Below are 24,089 nucleotides of genomic sequence, written 5' to 3' on the forward strand. Positions count from 1 at the left end.
CACTTCATCCCTCGATAGTCTTCGTTTATTCCGTAGTTCCTGTTTCAAGTTACAAATATGAGCAACCGAACCAGTATCAAATACCCAGGTACTAGTACGAGAACTAGTAAGATAAACATCTATAACATGTATATCAGATATACCTTTCTTCTTCTTGACAAGGCCGCTCTTCAGATCAGCCAAATACTTGGAGCAATTAAGCTTCCAGTGTCCCTTCTCCTTGCAGTAATAGCACTCAGCATCAGGCTTAGGGCCAGTCTTAGGTTTCACAGGAGGCGCGACAGCTTTCTTGCCGCCCTTCTTGAATTTGCCTTTAGACTTGCCCTGTTTCTTGAAACTGGTGGTCTTGTTGACCATCAACACTTGGTGCTCTTTCTTTATCTCAATCTCAGCAGATTTCAGCTTGGCGAAGAGTTCAGGTAACTCTTTGTTCATGTTCTACATATTGTAGTTCATCACAAAGTTCTTATAACTAGGTGGTAGTGATTGAAGGACACGATTAATTCCCAGTCTGTTAGGAATCACTATTCCCAAGTCACTGAGTTTCTTCGCATGCCCGGTCATGGCGAGCATGTGCTCACTAACGGAGCTGCCTTCATCCATCATGCAACTGAAGAAGTGTTTCGATGCTTCATAGCATTCCACGGCCGCATGAGTTTCAAAGATAGCTTTCAGCTCATTGACCAACTCATGAGGATCGTGGTGCTCAAAACATTTTTGAAGATCGGCTTCCAGACTGCATAGGATGGCACACTGAACTTGAGAGTACCGAGTTTTCCGAGTCTCGTAAACATTCTTTACTTCATCGGTTTCAGTTTCTACAGGAGGGTCACCTAGCGGTGCATCAAGCACATATTGCAGGTTTCCACCAGCGAGGAAAATCCTCACATGACGAAACCAGTCGGTGAAGTTGCTACCATTGCTCTTAAGCTTTTCTTTCTCTAGGAACTGGTTAAAATTGATTGATGGGGACGCCATGATCTACAACATATATTTGCAATAGTTTAGACTAATGTTTATGACAAAATTGAGTTCAAATTTTAATTCAACTAAATTAAAAACTAGGTGAACTCCCACTCAAAACAATATCCCTCGGATTGTCTTAGTGATCACACGAACCAAATCCACTACACCAAGCCCGATCATCACGAGACAAGATGTAACTTCAATGGCGAACACTCAAAGTGTTCATCATATCAATCATATGATTCATGCTCTACCTTTCGGCATCCCGTGTTCCGAGACCATGTCTGTACATGCTAGTCTCGTCAAGGCAACCTTAGTATCCGCGTGTGCAAATCTGGCTTGCACCCGTTGTATGCACATGTTGAATCTATCACACCCGATCATCACGAGATGCTTCAAAATGACAAGTCTTGGCAACAGTGCTACTAAGGATGAACACTTTATTATCTTGATATTTTAGTGAGAGGGATCATCTTATAATGCTACCGCCGCGATCTAAGCAAAATAAGATGCATAAAAGGATTAACATCACATGCAATTCATATGTGATATGCTATGGCCCCTTTGTCTTTGCGCCTTTGATCTTCATCTCCAAAGCACGGACATGATCTCCATCATCAACGGACATGATCTCCATCATCGTCGGCGTAGCGTCAAGGTCAATGGCACCGTCTTCATGATTGTTCTCCCATGTAGCAACTATTACAACTTCTTTGAAATACTACTCAACATGAAATTTAAAGACAACCATAAGGCTCCTGCCGGTTGCCACAATACAATAATGATCATCTCATACATATTCATCATCACATTATGGCCATGTCACATCACCAAACCCTGCAAAAACAAGTTAGACGTCTCTAATTTGGTATGCATATTTTACGTGGTTTAGGGTTTTCGGGTAAGATCTAATCTACCTACGAACATGAACCACAACGGTGATACTAGTGTTGTCAATAGAAGAGTAAATTGAATCTTCACTATAGTAGGAGAGACAGACACCCGCAAAGCCACTTATGCAATACAAGTTGCATGTCGAGCGTGGAGCAAATCTCATGATCTCGGTCATGTAAAGTTAGCCCGAGCCGCTTCATCCCACTATGCCACAAAGATGCAAAGTACTCAAACTAAATACAACAAAGCATCAACGCCCACAAAACAATTGTGTTCTACTCGTGCAACCAATCTATGCATAGACCTGGCTTTGATACCACTGTAGGGATTCGTAGCATAGAAAACAAAAAATTTCCTACCACGAGAACGCAATCCAAGCCAAGATGCAATCTAGAAGATGGTAGCAACGAGGGGATGAACGAGACTAACCCTTGAATATTTCCAAAGCCTACGAGATTAGATCTCGTTGTTGCAGAAGATGATCACTTGCCGCTTTCAAAAGCGCGTAGAAGATCTTGACGGTGCCACAATCGGGCAGCACCTCCGTACTCGGTCACACGTTCGGTGTTGATGAAGACGACGTCCTTCTCTCCGTTCCAGCGGGCAGCGGAAGTAGTCGATCCTCCTTGGAATCCCGGCAGCACGACGGCGTGGTGGCGGTGTCGATGGAGATCTCCGGCGGAGCTTCGCTAAGCGTATGCGGGAGAGGTGGTGGAGGAGGGGCGGCTAGGGTTTGGGAGAGGGGAGCGCCGGCCACTATAGGGGTGCGGCCATCTAGGGCTTGGTGTGTCCGGCCCCCTCCCCTTGCTCCTCATTATATAGGTGGAACCCCCAAGAGTTGGTCTACAAGTCTTCGAATAAGACCCCAACCCAAAACCTTCCATGTGTAGGGAAACCTACCCAAGGTGGGATTCCCACTCAAGGTGGGATTCCCACCTTTCCTTGGAGGGGGGTGGCCGGCCACCTTGGTGGAGTCCACCTGGGACTCCACCCCCTTAGGGTTGGCCGGCCATGCTAGGTGGAGTCCCTCCGGGACTCCGCCTTCCATAGTGATTTCTTCCGGACTTTTATAGAACCTTCCATAAATGCACCAGATCATTTTCAAACTTATAAAATGACTTCCTATATATGAATCTTATTCTCCGGACCATTCCGAAACTCCTCGTGATGTCCTGGATCTCATCTGAGATTCCGAACAAAACTTCGAACTCCATTCCATATTCCATATCTACTTAAACGACATCAAACCTTAAGTGTGTCACCCTACGGTTCGCGAACTATGTAGACATGGTTGAGACCTCTCTCCGACCAATAACCAATAGCGGAATCTCGAGATCCATAATGGCTCCCTCATATTCAAAGATGACTTAGTGATCGAATGAACCATTCACATATGATACCGATTCCCTTTGTCACGCGATATTTTACTTGTCCGAGGTTTGATCATCGGTATCTCTATACCTTGTTCAACCTCGTCTCCTGACAAGTACTCTTTACTCGTACCATGGTATGTGGTCTCTTTATGAACCATTCATATGCTTGCAAGCTAATTAGACGACATTCCACCGCGAGGGCCCAGAGTATATCTATCCGTCATCGGGATGGACAAATCCCACTGTTGATCCATATGCCTCAACTCATACTTTTCGGATACTTAACCCACCTTTATAACCACCCATTTACGCAGTGGCGTTTGATGTAATCAAAGTACCTTTCCGGTATAAGTGATTTACATGATCTCATGGTCGAAAGGACTAGGTAACTATGCATCGAAAGCTTATAGCAAAATGAACTTAATGACGTGATCTAATGCTACGCTTAATTGGGTGTGTCCATTACATCATTCTCATAATGATATAACCTTGTTATTAATAACATCCAATGTTCATGATCACAAAACTATGATCATCTATTAATCAACAAGCTAGTTATATAAGAGGCTTACTAGGGACTCTCTTTGTTGTTTACATAACACACATGTATCAATGTTTCGGTTAATACAATTATAGCAAGGTATATAAACATTTATCATAAACATAAAGATATATAATAACCACTTTATTATTGCCTCTTGGTTATATCTCCAACAACTCGCTCGTCAGGATCGCCGTCTTCACTGTAGCCCCCCCTCCTTGATCTTGAAATTTGCCAACAGCGTTGGCTCCATAGAGAGCGACACGGTGAGCGACCTCGGGTCACTGACGCTAAGCTGCACGTAGAAACTTGGCACCTTTTCCTCGGAATAGTGACTCATGCGTGCAAGACGTCCTTGATGCGTCCTAGGTATGGATTTTCAGGCCTGCGCTTCACCTTGGGGATAACATCTTCGAGCTACAGCGGCAGCTCGATATAGTTCCGCAAGAAGTTTCACTTCTACATCGTACAAATGGACATGGCCAGTGTCAATGAATGTCAGTGGCACTAAACAGATGAATATGAACATGTCCATTTCCATGTCATTGTGACCGACGTGCTTTCATTGCCATGCATGTGAATGCCAATGCGCAGTGATTAGCGCACCATTTTCAACGCAGAACATGAAAGCATGGCGGTGACCGTTGCATGGTGAGCTCATCCTTGTTGTAACACCCCCGTTATTAGGTAACATCTTTTTGGTAAAACAAGGCCATGAACTCTCTATATACATATTTTAATTGGTTTACCAAATCATCAATACGAACTGCATTTTTGTATCAGGCTTGTCGAGATGATCAAAACTGACTACCCATGCTCCAAATTTGGACACCGGATGCATCTTTCATGGCTTTGACAATTCAATGTTCAAGATTATTTAGTGTATTTAAAAATATGCTAAAAAAACTCGGCTGGATAACCCTCTTCTTGCCCTTCCTCCACCACCGCATGCCCACTCCCCATCCTCCTCCTCAAACCATGCTCCCTCTCATGGCAGCAGTTCCCCTCTCTTCCTTGCTTTCCACATAGAAGCCCCTTGAATCCTTCCATCTCACGAGCAGCCACCCCACCAGGGCCTCATATGGTAAAATTAGAGACGAATTAGCTGAAGTTTTTTGTAGGTATCGCTTCTTCAAGTGTTTTGAGTGGTCATTCGCTTAATTTGGTTCAACCATCTGTCTGTGTCAACGAAAATAATTTTTTGTCCTATTTTTACAAAACTTGATGATAAGGGGTGGACCAATCTTCTCAGTAAGCAACGGTGGTGATGATGATCACGGGGTGATAGCAGCGGAGGAACACGATGATGTAGTGGATGATAACTTGTATGACGCAACGAGATCTCTCGATTGGTCCCTGTCGCCAATGCAACAGCTCTCAACCCTGCAAGATATTCGCAACTCCACACACTTGCGCACGTAGCCGCCGACCACGAAGCGGTAAGTTGCAATCTACTAATTCCCAATGGAACAACAGATCACACAAGACTTTCAGATCTACACAATATCAAGCAATATGGTGTAGGGATTCAATAGTTTTGCAAAGCAAACAACTAAGAACTAGGGTTTATCTTAAACGTGGTCTGAGGCAACTTTGGGAGCGTCCTGGGCACTTATATATGCGTCCGGGACGACCTCAGGTCGAAAAAATATGAGAACAACCGACCCAGAATAGATCTGGTCGACACAGACTCGGACACGGCCGGTCTGGGGGCCGGTCGACCAGGACTGGGACCGGGCTGGCCGGTTCAAACCGGGCCAGGGACCGGGTTTCAACCGGGCGGGGAAATTTTCGCGCGGTAACCCTCCCAGTTGGCATCAGCGTGGCACCCGGTTGGCGCTGGGGTGGATCCGGCCTGCCGCCCGGTCGGACCGGGCCAGGGACTGGGCGCGCCGGTGTGGCTGCCGGTCTGACCGGGTGCTGGGCTGGCCTGGACTTCGTCTTCTCCTCTCGCGCATGCCTTCCGCTCCTCCCTCGCGCGTCCATGAGATATCTTCATGTCCAGCTCCTTGTCCAGCTCCACGTCCATCTTCACGTCCAGCTGCTCCTCTCCTCCTCGTGTGATGCTTGTCTCCTCTTCATACCTAATGATACATAAGTAATTGGACTTAGGTAGTATAAAGTTCTGATCAATCAAAGTATTGTTTAGGAACAAGTTCACCTGTTGTTTAAGTAGCTTCGCACGAGCTCTTGTAAAAGGTCCGATCCGAACTTCATTGGACTTGAGCTTCACAGCTGGTTCATCTTCATTTGGTAATGACGGAGGTGGTAGTGTGGTAGGGATGTCCTCATCATCTCCCCCCTTCAAAAGGCGTCGACCTCGACGCTCCAAGGTCTTCTTCGTCATATGGTGTCAAATTAGCAACATTGAAAGAATTACTGACACTAAACTCATCAAGTGGAAGATCTATCGAGTATGCATTATCGTTGATCTTGGAAAGCACTTTGTAAGGACCAGCACCACGAGGAAGCAACTTGGACTTCCGCAGCTTCGGGATCTATCCTTGCGAAAATGTACCCAGACCATATCACCAGGCTTGAACAACATCTCCTTACGCTTCTTGTTCATCCTTACAGCATTGCTCTTGCCTTTCTTCTCCATCAACTCTTTAGTCTTCACATGGATCTTTCGCACAAAATCTTCCCTCTTGGATGCCTCCATATTAACTCTCTCATGTATGGGCAAAGGCAACAAGTCAAGTGGAGTAATGGGTTTGAAACCATACACCACCTCAAAAGGACACAACTTCGTGGTAGAATGTATCGCCCTGTTGTAGGCAAACTCCACATGCGGAAAACACTCTTCCCACTCCTTCAAGTTCTTCTTGATCATGGATCTAAACAGTTGTGACAATGTTCTATTCACCACTTTAGTTTGTCCATCAGTTTGGGGATGACAAGTAGTACAGAAAAGTAGCTTCGTCCCCAGCTTTCTCCACAGCGTCTTTCAGAAGTAGCTCATAAACTTCACGTCACGATCAGAAACAATAGTCTTTGGGACTCCATGTAATCGCACAACCTCCCTGAAAAATAGGTTAGCAATATACGACGCATCGTCGCTTTTGTGGCAGGCAATAAAATGTGACATTTTAGAAAATCTGTCCACTACCACAAATATAGAATCATGGCCTCTTTTAGTACGCGGCAAACCCAACACAAAATCCATACTAATATCCTCCCAAGGTGTAGTAGGTGCCGGTAAAGGAGTATACAAACCGTGAGGCTTCAGCTTGGACTTGGACTTCTTGGAAGTAATGCACCTCTTCACATACCTGTCCACATCCCGCCTCATCTTTGGCCAATAAAAGTGGTCAGCTAGCATGAGCTATCGTCTTCTCACGCCCAAAGTGACCCATCAAACCTCCAGCATGTGATTCCTGCAATAAGAGCAAACGCATAGACGATTCTGGAACACATAGTTTGTTAGCTCTAAACAAGAACCCATCATGTATGTGATATTTTTCCCATGCTTTACCAATAGCACACAAGCGATATGGTTCAGCAAAATCATGATCAGTAGCATACAAATCACATAGTACTTATAATCCAGGAATTTTAACATCAAGTTGAGTTAATAGCATATTCTTCCTAGATAAAGCATCAGCAACAATATTATCTTTTCCCTTCTTATGCTTAATAATGTATGGAAAAGAGTCAATGAACTCAACCCACTTAGCAAGATGCTTATGCAAAGTAGATTGGGCTTTCAGATATTTCAAAGCTTCATGATCAGAATGTATGATAAATTCTTTTGGCCACAAGTAATGTTGCCAAACCTCAAGAACTCTAATTAAAGCATACAATTCTTTATCATATATAGGATAGTTCAACTTAGCACCATAAAGTTTCTCAGAAAAATATGCAATTGGGCGACCCTCTTGCATCAACACACCACCAATTCCAATACCACTAACATCACATTCAATCTCAAATTGCTTATTGAAATCAGGAAGTGCAAGCAACGGTGCAGAAGTTAACAATCTATTAAGTTCATCAAAAGCATGATCTTGGACTGCGCCCCACTCAAATATAACACCCTTTTTAGTCAAGTCATTCAAAGGTGCAGCAATAGTACTAAAGTTGGACACAAATCTTCTATAAAACCCAACTAGACCATGAAAACTTCTTACTTGACTCACATTCATGGGAGTAGGCCAATTTTGAATAGCTTCAATTTTAGACATATCTACTTCTACTTCATGATTAGACACAACATAACCCAGAAATATGACATTATCTTTGCAAAATGTGCACTTCTCAAGATTACCATAGAGTTTATTATCACACAACACTTGAAAAACATGTCGAATATGTATAGTATGATCAGATTCATTGCGGTTGTAGATTAATATGTCATCAAAATACACAACCACAAACTTGAAAAATAAAGTCACGCAAAACATGGTTCATCAGTCTCATGAAAGTGGTAGGTAGTCAAACCAAAAGGCATTACTAACCACTCATATAAACCAAATTTTGTTTTAAAGGCTGTTTTCCATTCATCCCCTTCTTTCATCCTAATTTGATGATAACCACTATGCAAATCAATTTTAGAGAACACAGCAGCACCACTCAATTCATCTAGCATATCCTCTAAACGGGGAATAGGATGACAATATCGAATAGTAATGTTGTTTATAGCTCTACAATGTACGCACATACGCCATGGACCATCTTTCTTAGGAACTAGAATAACATGAACAGCACAAGGACTAAGGCTTATGCGGATATAACCTTTGTCGAGTAGTGCTTGTACTTGCTTCTATATCTCCTTCGTCTCTTCGGGGTTCATTCTATATGATGCCCGATTGGGTAGCGAAGCTCCGAGAATCAAGTCGATTTGATGCTCAATACCTCGCAATGGTGGTAGTCCTGCGGGTACTTCATCCGGAAACACGTCGCCAAATTCCTGCAAAACATTAGAAACACCAAGAGGAAGAGGGGTCATGTCGTTAGAAACCAAAACCGTACCCCTGTACAAGAGCACAAGAGGCATGGTTGTAGGATCCTCGCTAAATTCTCTCATGTCTTCTTTGGTGGCTAATGAGACTAAGGAATTCACTCTCTCACTTTTCGTTATATCACTCACGACGTTACAATTCTATCGCCTATCTAAAGAAGCATCCTCAAAGTTTACTTCAACTTTCTGACGAGATTCATTGACAATTTGTTGTGGTGACATAGGCTGTAAGTTGATTTTCTTGCCCTTGAACTCCAAGTGATATGTATTGGCACGGCCATTGTGTTGCACAGAACGGTCATAGAGCCAAGGCTATCTAAGGCTATGGCAAATCCTAACCCTAACTTTTTATGGCTTTTTCTGGATGGGGCACTCACATCTCAACTATGGGGTGGATTGTGGATGACTTACCGAGGAAACACCGGAATCTGATACCAAGATGATAAGGGGTGGACCGATCTTCTCAGTAAGAAACGATGGTGATGATGATCACGGGGTGATAGCAGCGGAGGAACACGATGATGTAGTGGATGATAACTTGTATGACGCAATGAGATCTCTCGGTTGGTCCCTGTCGCCAATGCAACAGCTCTCAACCCTGCAAGATATTCGCAACTCCACACACTTGCGCACGTAGCCGCCGACCACGAAGTGGTAAGTTGCAATCTACTAATTCCCAATGGAACAACAGATCACACAAGACTTTCAGATCTACACAATATCAAGCAATATGGTGTAGGAATTCAATAGTTTTGCAAAGCAAACAACTAAGAACTAGGGTTTATCTTAAACGTGGTCTGAGGCAACTTTGGGAGCGTCCTGGGCACTTATATAGGCGTCCAGGACGACCTCAGGTTGAAAAAATACGAGAATAACCGACCCAGAATAGATCTGGTCGAGACAGACTCGGACACGGCCGATCTGGGGGCCGGTCGATCGGGCCTGGGACCGGGCTGGCCGGTTCAAACCGGGCCAGGGACCGGGTTGCAACCGGGCGGGGAAATTGTCGCGCAGTAACCCTCCCGGTTGGCATCAGCGTGGCGCCCGGTTGGCGCCGGGGTGGATCCGTCCTGCCGCCCGGTCGGACCGGGCCAGGGATCGGGCGCGTCGGCGTGGCGGCCGGTCTGACCGGGTGCTGGGCCGGCCTGGACTTCGTCTTCTCCTCTCGTGCATGCCTTCCGCTCCTCCCTCGCGCGTCCATGATATATCTTCATGTCCAGCTCTTTGTCCAGCTCCACGTCCATCTTCACGTCCAGCTGCTCCTCTCCTCCTCGTGCGATGTTTGTCTCCTCTTCATACCTGATGATATATAAGTAATAGGACTTAGGTAGTATAAAGTTCTGATCAATCAAAGTATTGTTTAGGAACAAGTTCACCTGTTGTTTAAGTAGCTTCGCACGAGCTCTTGTAATAGGTCCAATCCGGACTTCATTGGACTTGAGCTTCACAGCAGGTTCATCTTCATTTGGTAATGACGGAGGTGGTAGTGTGGTAGGGATGTCCTCATCACTTGATTTCATCGTTTTAAACCACGACTTACCGTGCTCGTCGAGGGATGATAAAATTGTGGAAAAGATGGGTATGGCTACCTGGTAGCTCCTACTTCATAGATGAACTTGGTTTACTTAATTTTCATGAGTATTTACCTTGCTATGAATTTCCACAGTCAGCTACCTGATATTCTGAAATCTGTAAACAGAAGAGTAGTATTTGCTGAGTTTGACCTTCATAATTTTATATTTAGAGTTCTAATAGGTGGACATATTTGTAGGTATGTTTTTAGTGATCATTACCACACCATTTTCTTAGTTTATAGCTTCCAACTTTGAATTTATTTCGGGAAGGGGCAACAAAGGGTTGCTCTCCCAGGGTTGCAATTAAGACTGTCTATGTGCTTGTTATTTATGCATGTGTTATGGTCCAATATTTGAGACTTGTATGTATGCTTTATAGCAAGTGGCAGCACCAATCCACAGGAGGTGGCTTCATACCACCATCCTCTCAGAAGTTGAGGCGAGTACATCGGGCATCAACAGATAGATTGCTCCCAATGTTATATTCATGCTCACATTATTCTTTTACATATACGCAATGGTAAACCTTGTGTCATTCCCAGGTGCACATTTAAATACACCATAATACGAGTATGAAAATAGGGATTGGTTCTTCTTGGTTCTTATGGATAAGAAAAATTCAGCGTCAGTGAATTCTCCCAACTCCAAGGTGAATCCTCGGTTTGCGAGTTTGTGGTCCTTCAGGTCCAACCTCATGCTAGGGTCCTCTCACTTGGTGAGGTGGAAAGGACTTCGGGTTGTGGTACTCCAGGTCCAACCTCATGCTAGGGGAGAGCAACCGTTTTAAGGGCAACGGTACCTACCGGCGCCATATCAACCATTCAATCACTGCTTTCAGATTAGTGATACTTTTGATATCTGTCTAATATGAAACTTCAAATGAAACAAAAGTGATTTTTTATGAAAATAAATTGATACTTGGGTAACATTGTGAAACTGGGCAAAAAGTAAAATTGTTGGCATCCTAACGGTCTGTTTCACAAAAAAATACAGTTTCGGTTACATTTCAATTATATTTCATAATTTTATCAAAAATTGGTCATCATATAGGTGATGTAATCTCTAAAGTCACTCTCCCATAGGCGGTAAAAAGAGGTTTTCGCATGCTAGGGTCCTCTCAATTGGTGAGATGGAAATGACTTCGGGTGAGACGTCTCCCCTCCTCAGCTTGCCAGTAAAAAGCTCAGAGCCTAGTCCTCGGTCTTATTCGATTGCATTATTTCTTCATGCATACCCATGCAATTTCAAGCATAATATTCACATGTTCACGGATGGTCTATATTCAGTTCTTACTTTCCAATAGTTACCATGCTATGTTCTATACTTGTTAAGTCTTGCGACTCACCCCTCATAGCTTTGTTTTAGGTACTTCACTATGTGGCTTTGCAAGTAGATGGAAGGGCGAAGCACCCATTGGCGTTCACTCATAAATTGCATAACCCTTTCACGCACCTGGCTATATCATGATAACACACTTGTTTGCTTCACGATTCCTAGTAGCTAGGGTTTACTAGTTGTGCATAAATTATGGCGTGGTTTGCTTTCTTGACTACTTTGCTTGCTCTCCAAGGTGGGTTGGAGCTTTCAGTTTCCACCATGTATGTTTGTGTGCTTGGAATCATTGTTTCCAGGTTCCGGTGTGGCATGTCGGATTTTGGTTTCACCATCTAGCTCCATATGTGTTGTTGGAGCTTGTTATTGCTTCCGATTACTATATTCTGATAGTTATACTGTGATATTTCAGTTGCATGTCATGGATGTCCGATATTACAAATGAGGTGCTGTCGGATTTTCCCGCTACCATGTTAAGTGTTTGTTGTTGGTTTAGTGGCAACATTCCTTCCTACAAGGAATGTTATAGCTGCGTTGTTGGAGCTTGTCAATGCAGAACAACGGTGGCACAGTGGTGACCACACCATGGCGTGCTCATCATTGCATTGTCATTGACATGCATGTCAATACTCAGTCGGTGATCACCATGTCGTGGCACGGTCGCCACCGTGCTAGCCGATGGTCCGTACATAAGACACTATGACACATCTAGATAGTAGCACTCGAATTACTACTATGAAAATATAACTTAACCCAAATCGAAAGAATACTTCGACTACAACGATTCACACTTCAGGCTCTAAAAAAACTATAACCCAATTCGAAAAGGGGGTTTGAACTTACAATTGGAAAAAAGGACAGTGGCTTCATCCGATGAGGCATCCTCGCCGTTGTTGCGGGTATTGGATGTGCTAGAGGTGGTGTTGAGGGTCCTCGTGCAGATGCGAGAGTCGTGGGTGTTGGAGGTTCTGCCAGCGGTACCGCCATGGTTGCTGGAGGAGACCGAACAGTGGGCAGGCCCCGCTCGAGGAAGAGCATGCCACGGCTAATGCGAAAATCCTGGCGGGACCTCCATCTTCTTCTTGATCCAGTTCCTCCCGTCGCCATGGTGGCCGCTTTGCTCGATGTGTACCCCGCATGGGGGTGGGGATTTTCCTGTTTGGAGCCGAGACGATTGAATCTTCCCATTGTTGCACTCATGCTCACCATAGGCCGGGGTGCGAAGGGTGGCCAATATAACACTAGCACCATGGCCAGGTCAATAAGCACCGCTGCGTCATAGAGCCCACCGGTTTTCTACTCGTGGACCATTAGCGCACTCCTTGTATCCCGCCAGGGAGAAAGCTTGGTCGAGTTAGCAAGCACGGGAGGGTTCAGAGTCGGTGACATAGAGATTGATGCGGTGGTTGATGTGACGTGAGAGTGGTGAGGGTCGGCGAGAAAGAGGAGGGGTTGTGATAGTCAAGTCGCGTTGAGTGTGTTTAGGGAGTTTATTGGGCTTCTCCCACGCTTCCCCATGCGTGCAACGTTGCCTGTGGCTTGCAGCTTTGCCCTAGAACGGGCTAGGATCCACGGAAATTGTCGATCCGACAGTTCCTCCTAGGCAAGCCCGAAGGTGCTTTAAGACTCACGTTGGACACAACGTGGAGAGACCCCAAGCAACCGATCGGGTCCATTTTTTTTTCTCTCGAGGGCCTGGTTAGAAGTGTTGCCAAACGCGCCCCAAAGCTTGGAACATCGCGTTTCGGGGAGTTACATACAAGTTGAAATGATGTATGCAAGCCCTTTTATGTGTAGTGTTTTTATTTACTCTCTTAGGTGTTTCATAGTGGATTTGTGTAATGTTGTAGAATTCATATTTCATACCGCATCCACGCCAAATTAGTTGTTGTAGCTTTAGTCATATTTGGTCTAGATGACATGTTTTGGTGTGTAGGTTCACTTATTTTGAAGAAAAAAATATAACAACTAATTTAGGGCTGGGAGTACTCTATATTATGTCAAACCGAGTGATCTTGGACTTTTAATTAAAAATAGATACACCTTATTTTTTAAACAAAGGACAGGTGAGCAGCATCACGATCGTCTTGCAGACGAGGACGGAGGTCGCGAGGATCATGGTGGTGGGAAGAACAGCCACAAAGTGGGAGAGGGGAGGACATTGTGCGGTAGGTGGCAAATATTGGAGAAGAGAGAGTGTCGGGGATATGAAAAATGGGTATATCCACGATGGTGCTTTATACCGAAAAGCCCGGGTGGCCCACAAAGGTGGTCCAGCATATGGCTTCACCTGGTGGCCACCTAGTTGCTGATGGACCAAGGTAGAGATCCAGCCCGGACTACGCAAGGTGCCGTTCATAAACCGGTTTGGGCTAGATGGAAACGTGATGGACAAGATACCGCTGTCAAGCTAGATTAGAACTTGTGTTAGATTGCTACTATGAATCTCCCCTGTAACCCCAGATCTGCGCCGTATTTATAAATTGTCCTATGGGAGCCTTAGGGCATAACAGAACACACCTCGTTGTAATCATGCACTTGTTATGCTTATAGTAAATTACAACATGAAGTAGGATCTCGCTGCCGTTGTGAGATTTGAACATGGGTAATTCGTGTCTCCCTACCCCAGACGCTCCACGCCTTGAGGTACCCCCTCATAGCGTATTTATCGACAATAGGACGACATAGAAAGAGGTTCAGTGGGTAGGTGGCTTTTCTTCACACTTACTAGTGGGCCTGCTATGGAGCGCCGCTCGTAAAGCTTCTGCCCAACGCCCCTAACAGACCCCAATGCATAGGGGTAGTGTGGAGGGTGTTAGAGATTTTTTTTAGGGAAATCCAACTCAGGCTCACGGATGCATATGCACTCGTTGTGTGAAAAATATTTTAAAGTGTCAAAAAACATGTATATCTAGATATTCTATGTTCACACACAAGGTTTCGGGAAAAAGAAATATTTTTTGTGTCTCATGTAAAAAAGATAAATTTTAATGCTCCAACACGATTACGTATAGGACATTTTTTTTTGTATTTTTATGCTTACCAAATAAAATGTTATTTTCCCACGAAAACTTGTGTACGAACATAGAATGTTAGGATGTACACATGAAAATTTATTTGGAGATTTGTTTAACATTTTAAAATTTATTTTTTGACTTATTTTTATAATATGTGCATATGCACCTATGAGCCAAAACGCCACCTCCATTATTTTAGGCCTATAAAGATAAAACTACTTCACGAGAGGCTTAGTTGTGTGTGGTTTTATGTCCAGTACCCTCTACAGCCCTTTGGGAAGGGCCACGGGAAGGTGTGACCGGAAATGCTTTAATTGTGTGTGAGACTCTCAAAGAACGTGCAGTCATTTGTTTGTTGGTTGATTTTATTTTTTGGAGCAAACGCCAGGAGCTCTGGCTATTTATTTAGGAAGAAAGAAAATTGATCCAGTTTATGAGGAAAACCGGATCGAAAACCATACATACTTGAGTACTTTCGACATGCGAACTACTCCCAAATTCTAAAACAACAACACAACAAGATCGAACAAACGGTCAACGACGAAGTGCTACATATTCGACAAAACGACACGAAGGTTGTATGAAGTGCATCCATCATGTAATCTCAACAGCCTTCTTCTTGGCGCCGACCTTGTTGCCCTTGGGCTTTTTCACCTTCTCCACATTCTTCACAAGGGAGCCAAGCATCGTGATGGAGGGGGCGACAAAGGGGTCTTAAACTTGTCAATGAAGACAGCAAGGGCGTTGTCATCGAACTCAACGTTCTTTCAAGATGCCCAAAACACGCGCAAGAAACTCCTGAGATGTAACATCCTTCCGCAATTGCTTCTGCTTCTCGATGCGATCACTCCGACGAGGCGTGGTGGCCACCTCCTTAGGAGCACGGGCTCGCCTAGAGGGCGGCGAAGCAAGGATAGGCGGAGGCACTGGTCGAAAAACCGATGACAAGAAGGCATTGAGCTTGTCAGCAGCGGGATCCACAAGATCAACTTGGATGTCCTCCGCATGCACGATTTCAGGAACAACGACACTGGTAGCAGGGTTCTCCTCCAAAGACTCACACAAGGGTGACATGAGCGCCCTCTTTTTCGAAGCCATGTTGGCCAAGAAATCGCAAAGTTTGGTGGAGTCGGCCACCTCAGGGTCTGCAACAAAAGGCACCAAGGGAGCTGCCAACACATCAACCACATCATCATGTTCAAACGCAGACACCTCAAGCCTCGAGCGCTCAACCGAAAGAGAGACAGAAGCTTCAACAAAAAACTCAGCCAACCCAAAGCCCTCAACGTCATCAGGGATTGGACTCTGAAGACACTCAGGGGAAGCAACCTTGTCATCAACCGCATCCGGCAGTAAAGGAGCAAGATCGGAGCAACCCTCAAGAGGTAGACGAAAGACGTCGAAGCCAAGAGAAGAAGAGTCGCAGGGATGGCGGACAGGCGAGAAGGGGCCGAAGAACTCCAAGAGCTCAGCATCCCTCAACCCAACATCCGAAGCGCCGACAGGGGCGCGCCCAACACCGCAGGTGGCAGCCTCTTCCGCACGCTCCCAACTTCCGACAGCACGCGCTAACCATAGCTTGATTGCAGCAGCCTCGTCCCGCAGCGGCCGAGTTACCTCCTCGATGCGGTCCGCAACAAGCTGGAGGAGCTCCATGCGCAGAGAAGCAAACTGGGCTGCAAGTCGGAGTCCCGAACGGCATTGGCAGATGCATCCCCACCAACTCCAGGAGGGGAAGATGGTGGCACCGATGCACATGGCGGCGAATTGCGCACAACCTCGGCCCAGCTCCGAGCCCGGGCAGGGCGAGGAGAAGCACCAGAAGGAGAGCAGCATCACGGGGTAGGAGAGCGACCGGCTGGAGAGCGACGGAGGCAGTTGCGCTCCCGGTGACCCGGACAACGGCAGCGAATGCATCGGAAGGGTTCCCGACAGGTGCCAACGTGGTGGCCGCGCTCAAGGCAGCGGAAGCACCGCCCTCGATCCCATCTCTTGAAGGCGAGGCTCCGCTCGAGAGCTTCCTTCCTTGTAGATGGCGACGGCGACGGAAAGGTGCGGCCAAAGCGACGACTTGAACCCACTTGCTGCCAACCCCCATCTTCGCGCGGGCTCGCGGCAAGAGCAGGGGGCGCACGGGGCGAAGCGCAGGAAAGCTCCAACATCTGCGAGTCCGCAGCAGGAGCAGGGGTGCTACGGGAGCTGCAGAGGAGTAGCATCTGCACGGAGGAGAAGACCGTAGGCTCGAACGGAGACGGCGGAAGGGAGCTTGAGGTCCATTTTGACAAATGTGCTATATTGTGTGTCATATCATCTTGTTCACTCTACTGTATTTACCGCGTATGTTATATTCGATGAGTGTTCCACCTAAGACTAGACCTGGACATAGGATTTGGCATAGGTGTACAATTGTTTTGTAGCCCTTGCATCATATAATTACACGCGTATCCATGTCGTTCTCAAAACAATCGGAGTGCTCTCATAGTTAGCAACGGAGGGAACAGAAGCACTCAGATCGTGCAATTAGCCACATCGAGGTGTGCAGCATGCATGGACAAAAACTGCAGCGAAAACGCTGTCAAGCACCCCCGGAACTTGTATCAAAAAGATCCGTCAGATTGTCCCTGGCCTAAAGGCACGTCCGGCCGTTGGCAAACTCCGTCGGAACCTAGTCAGTGTAGCGATGGCTCACAGCTAGCCCGCACACTAGACTACCGAGTACTAAGCACAACCTTGCTGCGGAAAGTGACTGGCAAGCCACATCACTCGTTTTTCTTCTCTTCTCTGTCTGCATCTCTTTCTTTATCTTGTGTTTAGAGTAAGCGTTGATGTCATTAGAGATTGACAGTCCCGTACATGCGGTTCCCATATAAATTGCCTCGGCCTCTTGTTGCCACTACATAGTTTCTATCTTGTTCTCCCCGCCCTTGCAGTTACACTAGAATATACTACCAGCTAGAGGTGGAGAGCATGGAGGTCTCGACCATGGAGGAAGCCCTCCCGGAGCCGAGGAAGAAGGGTGGACTCAGAACTATACCCTTCATCATCTGTAAGAAGAGCCTGCATCGATCGATCACCTCAATTTCCCTTTCTCTGCCGCAATTCGCTGCTCCGTGCATGGAATTCATTTTCTCTTAACCTTGCCAATCATGGGACCCTGCCTGAATCTCTTCCCTCAGCGAACGAGATCTTCGAGAAGGTGGCGTCGTTCGGGCTGCACCCCAACATGATCCTCTACCTGACCACGCGGTACCAAATGACGGCGGTCGACGGCGCCATGGTGATCTACCTCTGGAACGCCATGACCAACTTCCTGCCCATCTTCGGCGCCGTGCTCGCCGACGTTTACCTCGGCCGATTCCGCGTCATCGCCCTCGGAAGCATCGTCAGCCTCTGCGTAAGCACACTGAATTAACGTCATTCGTCGCGTTCTTGTGCACCCATCACACACGCACCTTGATCGGTTGATCGATCGCCTGTTGGCCCAGACCCGGCAGTACTCTCGCCGATCTGATACCAAACACAGCCCCTACCGTCGAGTACTTTCCGACGACTGACGATGAAGTGATTTCCGACGAGACGTCACGCACGTACGATAGCCAGTACTTCCGCCGTGAGGTACGACCCAGCTAGCCAAGCTCCTGCTTGATCGATCTTGTGATCTGCTAGCTAGTACTACTCACGCGCACAACACAAAAGCGATTAGCCACAGGTGCATATCGCACCTTGGTGTTTTTCCTTGTATTGATTCAACTCACGGTGTTGTTACAAGCCTAGCTATTACATAGATTATATAATACCTAGACTAGCTAACCGACTCGGTGCACAACTCCTAGAGCCATACACATACGTATACTACTCGTACACGTGAGCACACCGTGTTGTCTTCATATCGGAGTGCTTATTCCTAACAATCACCCCCTAAGCACGACGTGCGCTTCACCTTGACCTAGGTCCCAAATGCGCCAGCTGCTTCTCGCAGGCGCCTTCCTCGGCATTACTTTCGCCGCTTCTCGTGGAACCCATGCCACCGACTTTACCTTCGCCGGCTTCTTAATGGCTTGACGCCGACCTTCCTTGTCTGCATCTTCCGTCTTCACCGGTTCCTTGATGAACAAACATTTCTTTTTGCGTTTCATCTTCACCGGATTATTCACCGTCCGAATTTCCTTCTTCGGATAGTAGTCCAACACGCGTCGTATGCGTGCTCGCGTCGGTCGTAGTCGTCTTGTCTCCAGTGCAGTCGGAGAAGGCATGACGACGTACTCTTCTGCGCCCGACGTCGCACTTGTTTCTTCTCTTGCGGATCCTTCATTTGCTGGCTGAGGACCCACGTCGCTTCTTCGCGACTCACTTTTGTAATCTCCTCGAAGTACTTCCTCCCCGAGATTCACAGGAACATGGACACCTAGCTCCTTGCCTGATGGATGCGATTCTAGCCGATGCTTTTGGCTATAATGTACCCCCATACAAGCTAGCTTATGCACAGCTAGTTCCATCAGCTCTAGACACATGTAACGTGTCTGCCTATTTCTTGCTAGGATGTGAACTTCCATCCCGTCTGGTGCAGCCTGAGATAGGCTCCTCTTTTCTTCTGGCCCGGTCAAAACAGCAACACGGCTGCCCTCATCCGGCCTTGTTTCTGGGCTAGTGAGCCCTTCTTCACTTCCTAGACCTCCAGACGAATCCCTATCGTCTGTCGCAGAATCTGGGATGTGCTCCCCTAAACCTTTCTCTAGTTCGTACGTGGAACCTCCATCCGGCCTTGTTACTTGGTCGGGCAAGTGGACACCAAGAAATAAGCCTCACGGTTCCCAACGTGAACACCATGCTGCTGAGCTTCCACGCCTGCTTGCTGGGAGAACACAGCGCCAGTGAAACCCCGCGCCTGGGCCTTTTTCTCCCGCGCTGGAGCCACCAGGTCCATCTGGCCGGCCTCCCCTCGCTAGGCTTCCTGACATGCCACCTCCAGATGGGCCGCTAGATGAGCTCCCGTGTGCGGCTCCTTCTGGCCGAGGCCTCCTACTACTCCCGCTTCCTGGCCAAGCGTTGGACGCGCTCCTGTCCGCGCGTGGACTGGCCGCTGGCCACTTGGCGCCTGTACTTGGCGCCGTCGTAGGAGTCGATGAAGCTTCTGAACCTGTAGCGTTTCCTTCCGTACAAGTTCCTGTAGCTCGATCATCTGCATGCTCAGAATTACTGTTACAGACAACAGTAAAAATATCGCCATGTACCGGTTCCGTAGAGTCCCAAATCCATGATAAGTCTTCCTCGAAGACTACGTTGCTTGTGACAACCATCTTGTTCGTCGAGGGATTGCACAAACGGTACGCTTTCGAGCCTTTTTCATAGCCAGTCATGATCATTGGAGTACTCCGATCCGCCAAGTTTCTCTTATGGCCGGACACCGTCTTGACATGCGCCACACACCCGAAAGTGCGAAGATGATCAATCGAGGGCTTGCGTCCATACCATGCTTCGTACGAGTCCCACCAACCATACTCCTAGTTGGCGCCTGTTTAGCATGTAGACGGCCGTGTTGACTGCCTCACCCCAGAACTTTCCTGGCAAGCCTTTGATCTCCATCATGCTCCGTGCCATGGCCACAACCTTATGCTTCAATTCACCACCCCGATCTATGCGTAGGGACTTATTCGCCCTCGCCTTGACCTCTCCAGCTTCCTTGATCTTCTTGAATGCTTGTAGACCTTGATCTTTACTTTTCAGCAACACAATCCACATGTATTGGCTGTGATCATCCACCACAAGCATGAAGTACTCATTACCGGACGGGGTTGCGGGTGAAATTGGACCGCATATATCGCCATGAACGAGCTCCAAAGCTTCACTTGCCTCAAACGTGGTTTCACGTGGGTTCCATTGCTTCTCGACGACACCTTCGTCGCATAGCTTTCCCACGTGATCCACACACGGTAGACCGTGATCCGTCACAATCTCCGTAGCCGGTGATGGAGGAGGTAGCTCCTCCTCGTCCTTCTGCTCGCATACTTCGAGCATCGGCATCATCGGTCCATCATCTCCTTCTGGGCAATGAGAGCCCTTCCCTTCGGCTTTGGTGGTTTCCGGCAATCAACCTTGAAGTGACCGAGCTCGCCGCAGTTATGACATCTTACTTTCTTTATGTCAAACTTCCTCCTTGGCGGAGCGTCGTCCTCGTCCTCCCCTGCGATGTACTTTTTCGCTGGGCGAGAAACTTCTTCATCACTGCCCCGGCTTGATGCCTTGTCGCCTTTCTTCTATTTAGCGACCACCGCACCTTGCCAGGCACGGGTAAGCATAACATGCTCTTCCGGTACCACATCACCATAGGTGATCTTCATCCGCTCATCATGAGCCTTGAACCGTCCAACTAGATCATCCATCGTGAGAGTCTTGAGATCAACGCACTGCTCGATCGCCGAAACAACGGGCAAGTAACGCGGCAGCGCCGCGCGTAGGAAACGCCTTACGATCGAGATCTCCTCGAGCTTCTCGTCGAGCGCACGAATCCCATTGACCAATGTAGCGACCCTCGAAGCGAAGGCGTCCAACGTCTCATCTTCTCCCATCTCCAGTTCTCGTACTTCTTCCGCAAGGTTTGTAGGGCCGCCTCGCGACGCGCTCGTGACCAAGATTTAGCGTCTTGATCGTCTCCCACGCCTCCTTTGCAGATTTCTTCGAGATCGTGTCGCTTCACGTCCATCGGCATCACCGAGCAGATGGCCGTGAGTGCCTGTCGGTCCTTGCGGTACTTCGGCGCGCCCTTCATGAACTCGTCGCCGCCGGGATCGACAGCCTCCCAGACTTCGTTGGACTCAAGCGCCCACATCATCGTGGTCGCCCACACCGTGTAGTTGTCGCGGATGTACTGCGGGTACTGCGTCGACACCGGCACCGCGGCGCCGGAAGACTCGCCCACTTCCTTCGTCATGACCTCCCGTCACTAGGAGATCCTCCACGAGGCTCTGATACCAATTGTTGGCCCAGACCCGGCAGTACTCTCGCCGATCTGATACCAAACACAGCCCCTACCGTCGAGTACTTTCCGACGACTGACGATGAAGTGATTTCCGACGAGACGTCACGCACGTACGATAGCCAGTACTTCCGCCGTGAGGTACGACCCAGCTAGCCAAGCTCCTGCTTGATCGATCTTGTGATCTGCTAGCTAGTACTACTCACGCGCACAACACAAAAGCGATTAGCCACAGGTGCATATCGCACCTTGGTGTTTTTCCTTGTATTGATTCAACTCACGGTGTTGTTACAAGCCTAGCTATTACATAGATTATATAATACCTAGACTAGCTAACCGACTCGGTGCACAACTCCTAGAGCCATACACATACGTATACTACTCGTACACGTGAGCACACCGTGTTGTCTTCATATCGGAGTGCTTATTCCTAACATCGCCAATCTTTGTTGGTACGTGTTCGTTGCGCAGGGGATGTGCGTGCTGTTGCTGACGGCGATTCTGCCGGTGTACAAGAAGACCTCGGAGTGCGCGGCGGACCCGCGGGAATGCACGCGGCTGCCGAGCCAGCTGCCGCTGCTGTTCACGTCGCTCATGCTCATGTCCGTCGGGGCGGGCGGCATCCGGCCGTGCACGCTGGCGTTCGGGGCGGACCAGCTGGACAAGAAGGACAACAGCGTCAAGAACGTGCGTATACTGCAGACCTTCTTCAACTGGTACTACACCGTGCTGGGGCTCTCCGTCGTCTTCGCCGCTCTCGTCATCGTCTACATACAGGTCAACAAGGGGTGGGTCATCGGCTACTCCGTGCCCGTCGGGCTCATGCTCATCGCGCTCACGCTCTTCCTTCTCGGCTCGCCCTTCTACCTCAAGGCGGACGCCGACAGGAGCGTTCTCGTGAGCATCGTGCAGGTGCTCGTCGCCAGCTACAAGAACCGGGGCGAGATGCTGCCGCCGGAGACCGCCGACGCGTCGGGCTTCCACAACAAGGCTGGCTCCAGGCCCAGAGTCCCTACGACCATGCTCAGGTCCATGAACCGGGCGTGCGTGCTGAAGAACCCGAGCAAGGAGCTCAACGCCGATGGCTCGGCGTGTGACCCGTGGAGGCTGTGCACGGTGCAGCAGGTGGAGGACACCAAGGCCGTCATCCGCGTGCTTCCGATATGGTCGACGGGGATCATACCCGGCGTGATCGTCGGCCAGCAGATGTTCCCCGTGCTGCAGGCCAGCACGATGGAGCGGCGGATGGGCGGCGTGACCGTCCCCGCTGGGTCCTTCGGCGTCTTCGCCATCCTCACGCTAACCGTGTGGGTGGCCTTCTACGACCGCGTGCTCGTCCGGCCCCTCTCGCGGCTCACCGGACAGGCGCGCGGGCTCAGCCTGCGGCAGCGCATGGGCGCCGGGAACGCGCTCTTCGTCGTGGCCATGGTCGTGGCCGCGCGCACCGAGGGTCTCCGCCGCGCCGCGGCCATCGCGGAGGGCTTCCAGGACACCGGGCACGCGGTGGTGCGCATGTCGGCGATGCGGCTCGTGCCGCAGCACTGCCTCGCGGGCCTGGCCGAGGCGCTGAACCTGATCGGGCAGCTCGAATTCTACTACTCCGAGTTCCCCAAGACCATGTCCAGCATCGGGGTGTCGCTGCTCGCACTCGGCATGGGCGTCGGCGCCGTGTTGGGCACCGCCATCGTGGGGATCCTCAACAGGGCCACGGCGAGGGACGGGCGCGACAGCTGGTTATCCAGCAACCTCAACAGGGGCCACTACGACTACTATTACCTGCTACTCGCGGCGCTGTCCGTGGCTAACTTGATGTACTTCATCTGGTGTGGCTGGGCGTACGGCGACGAGGGGCAGAACAGAGTGATGGCGGCCGAGCTGGAGGACGAGGAAGAGACCAAGCAAGAACAACAGAAGTGATAGGCAAGGCATTCGCCGGGCAGCGTGCATGTTGAGCTCGCGCCTTTCACGCTTTGCGAATTACTACAGATTTGTGATATACTCCCTCGCAATTTCGCTAAGTAGATGTGCTACCACTCGTGTAAAGATGAAGGATGCAGCCATTGATATCATCGTTATGGGCGTGTTTGGTTGCTTGCATTGATTTTTTCACTTTGGTGCAAGATGACCATACTTAGCCTATGTGTGCGTTCATAGCCAACTTCTGCATTACGTGTGGCTATTCTTGGGCACGCTCACAGAAACCAAAGCGAAAACATCCAGCTATGCGGTTTTAGTTGAAAAATACACACAATCTAAAAATGAACAACTAAAAGAGGTAAAAGACTTAAAGAGTGAACTATATGCTTTATTTCATTGATCATATATAATCTGCTAAGTGTAGAAAGGACGTAGTTGTGCTATGTTCCAAGAACGGTATGTTTCATCGTATACGTCACCCGGATCCTCCCTTTTTCATTTCCGGGACCAGTTTGCTGGTCTGTCTTTCAACTCGCGACTGC

At 48.4% G+C, this 24,089-nt stretch overlaps 1 protein-coding gene across 2 annotated transcripts; it reads left to right on the forward strand.

Moving 5' to 3' along the window:
* Positions 1 to 17,545: 17,545 nt before the first annotated feature.
* Positions 17,546 to 23,736, forward strand: LOC127343985 (protein NRT1/ PTR FAMILY 1.2). Of its 2 annotated transcripts, none has more exons than XM_051370205.2 (3): positions 17,546 to 17,703; positions 17,834 to 18,051; positions 22,102 to 23,736. In XM_051370205.2, the coding sequence occupies exons 1-3, from the start codon at positions 17,625 to 17,627 to the stop codon at positions 23,545 to 23,547; spliced, it is 1,743 nt and encodes a 580-aa protein (XP_051226165.1). In that variant the 5' UTR covers positions 17,546 to 17,624; the 3' UTR covers positions 23,548 to 23,736. The 2 variants fall into 2 exon arrangements, with proteins under 2 accessions (XP_051226165.1, XP_051226166.1); XM_051370206.2 differs by having other exon boundaries at positions 17,834 to 18,039.
* The last annotated feature ends 353 nt before the right edge of the window (positions 23,737 to 24,089 follow it).

This window comes from Lolium perenne, chromosome 3 (assembly GCF_019359855.2).
Source record: "Lolium perenne isolate Kyuss_39 chromosome 3, Kyuss_2.0, whole genome shotgun sequence".
Classification (NCBI taxonomy): Eukaryota; Viridiplantae; Streptophyta; class Magnoliopsida; order Poales; family Poaceae; genus Lolium; species Lolium perenne.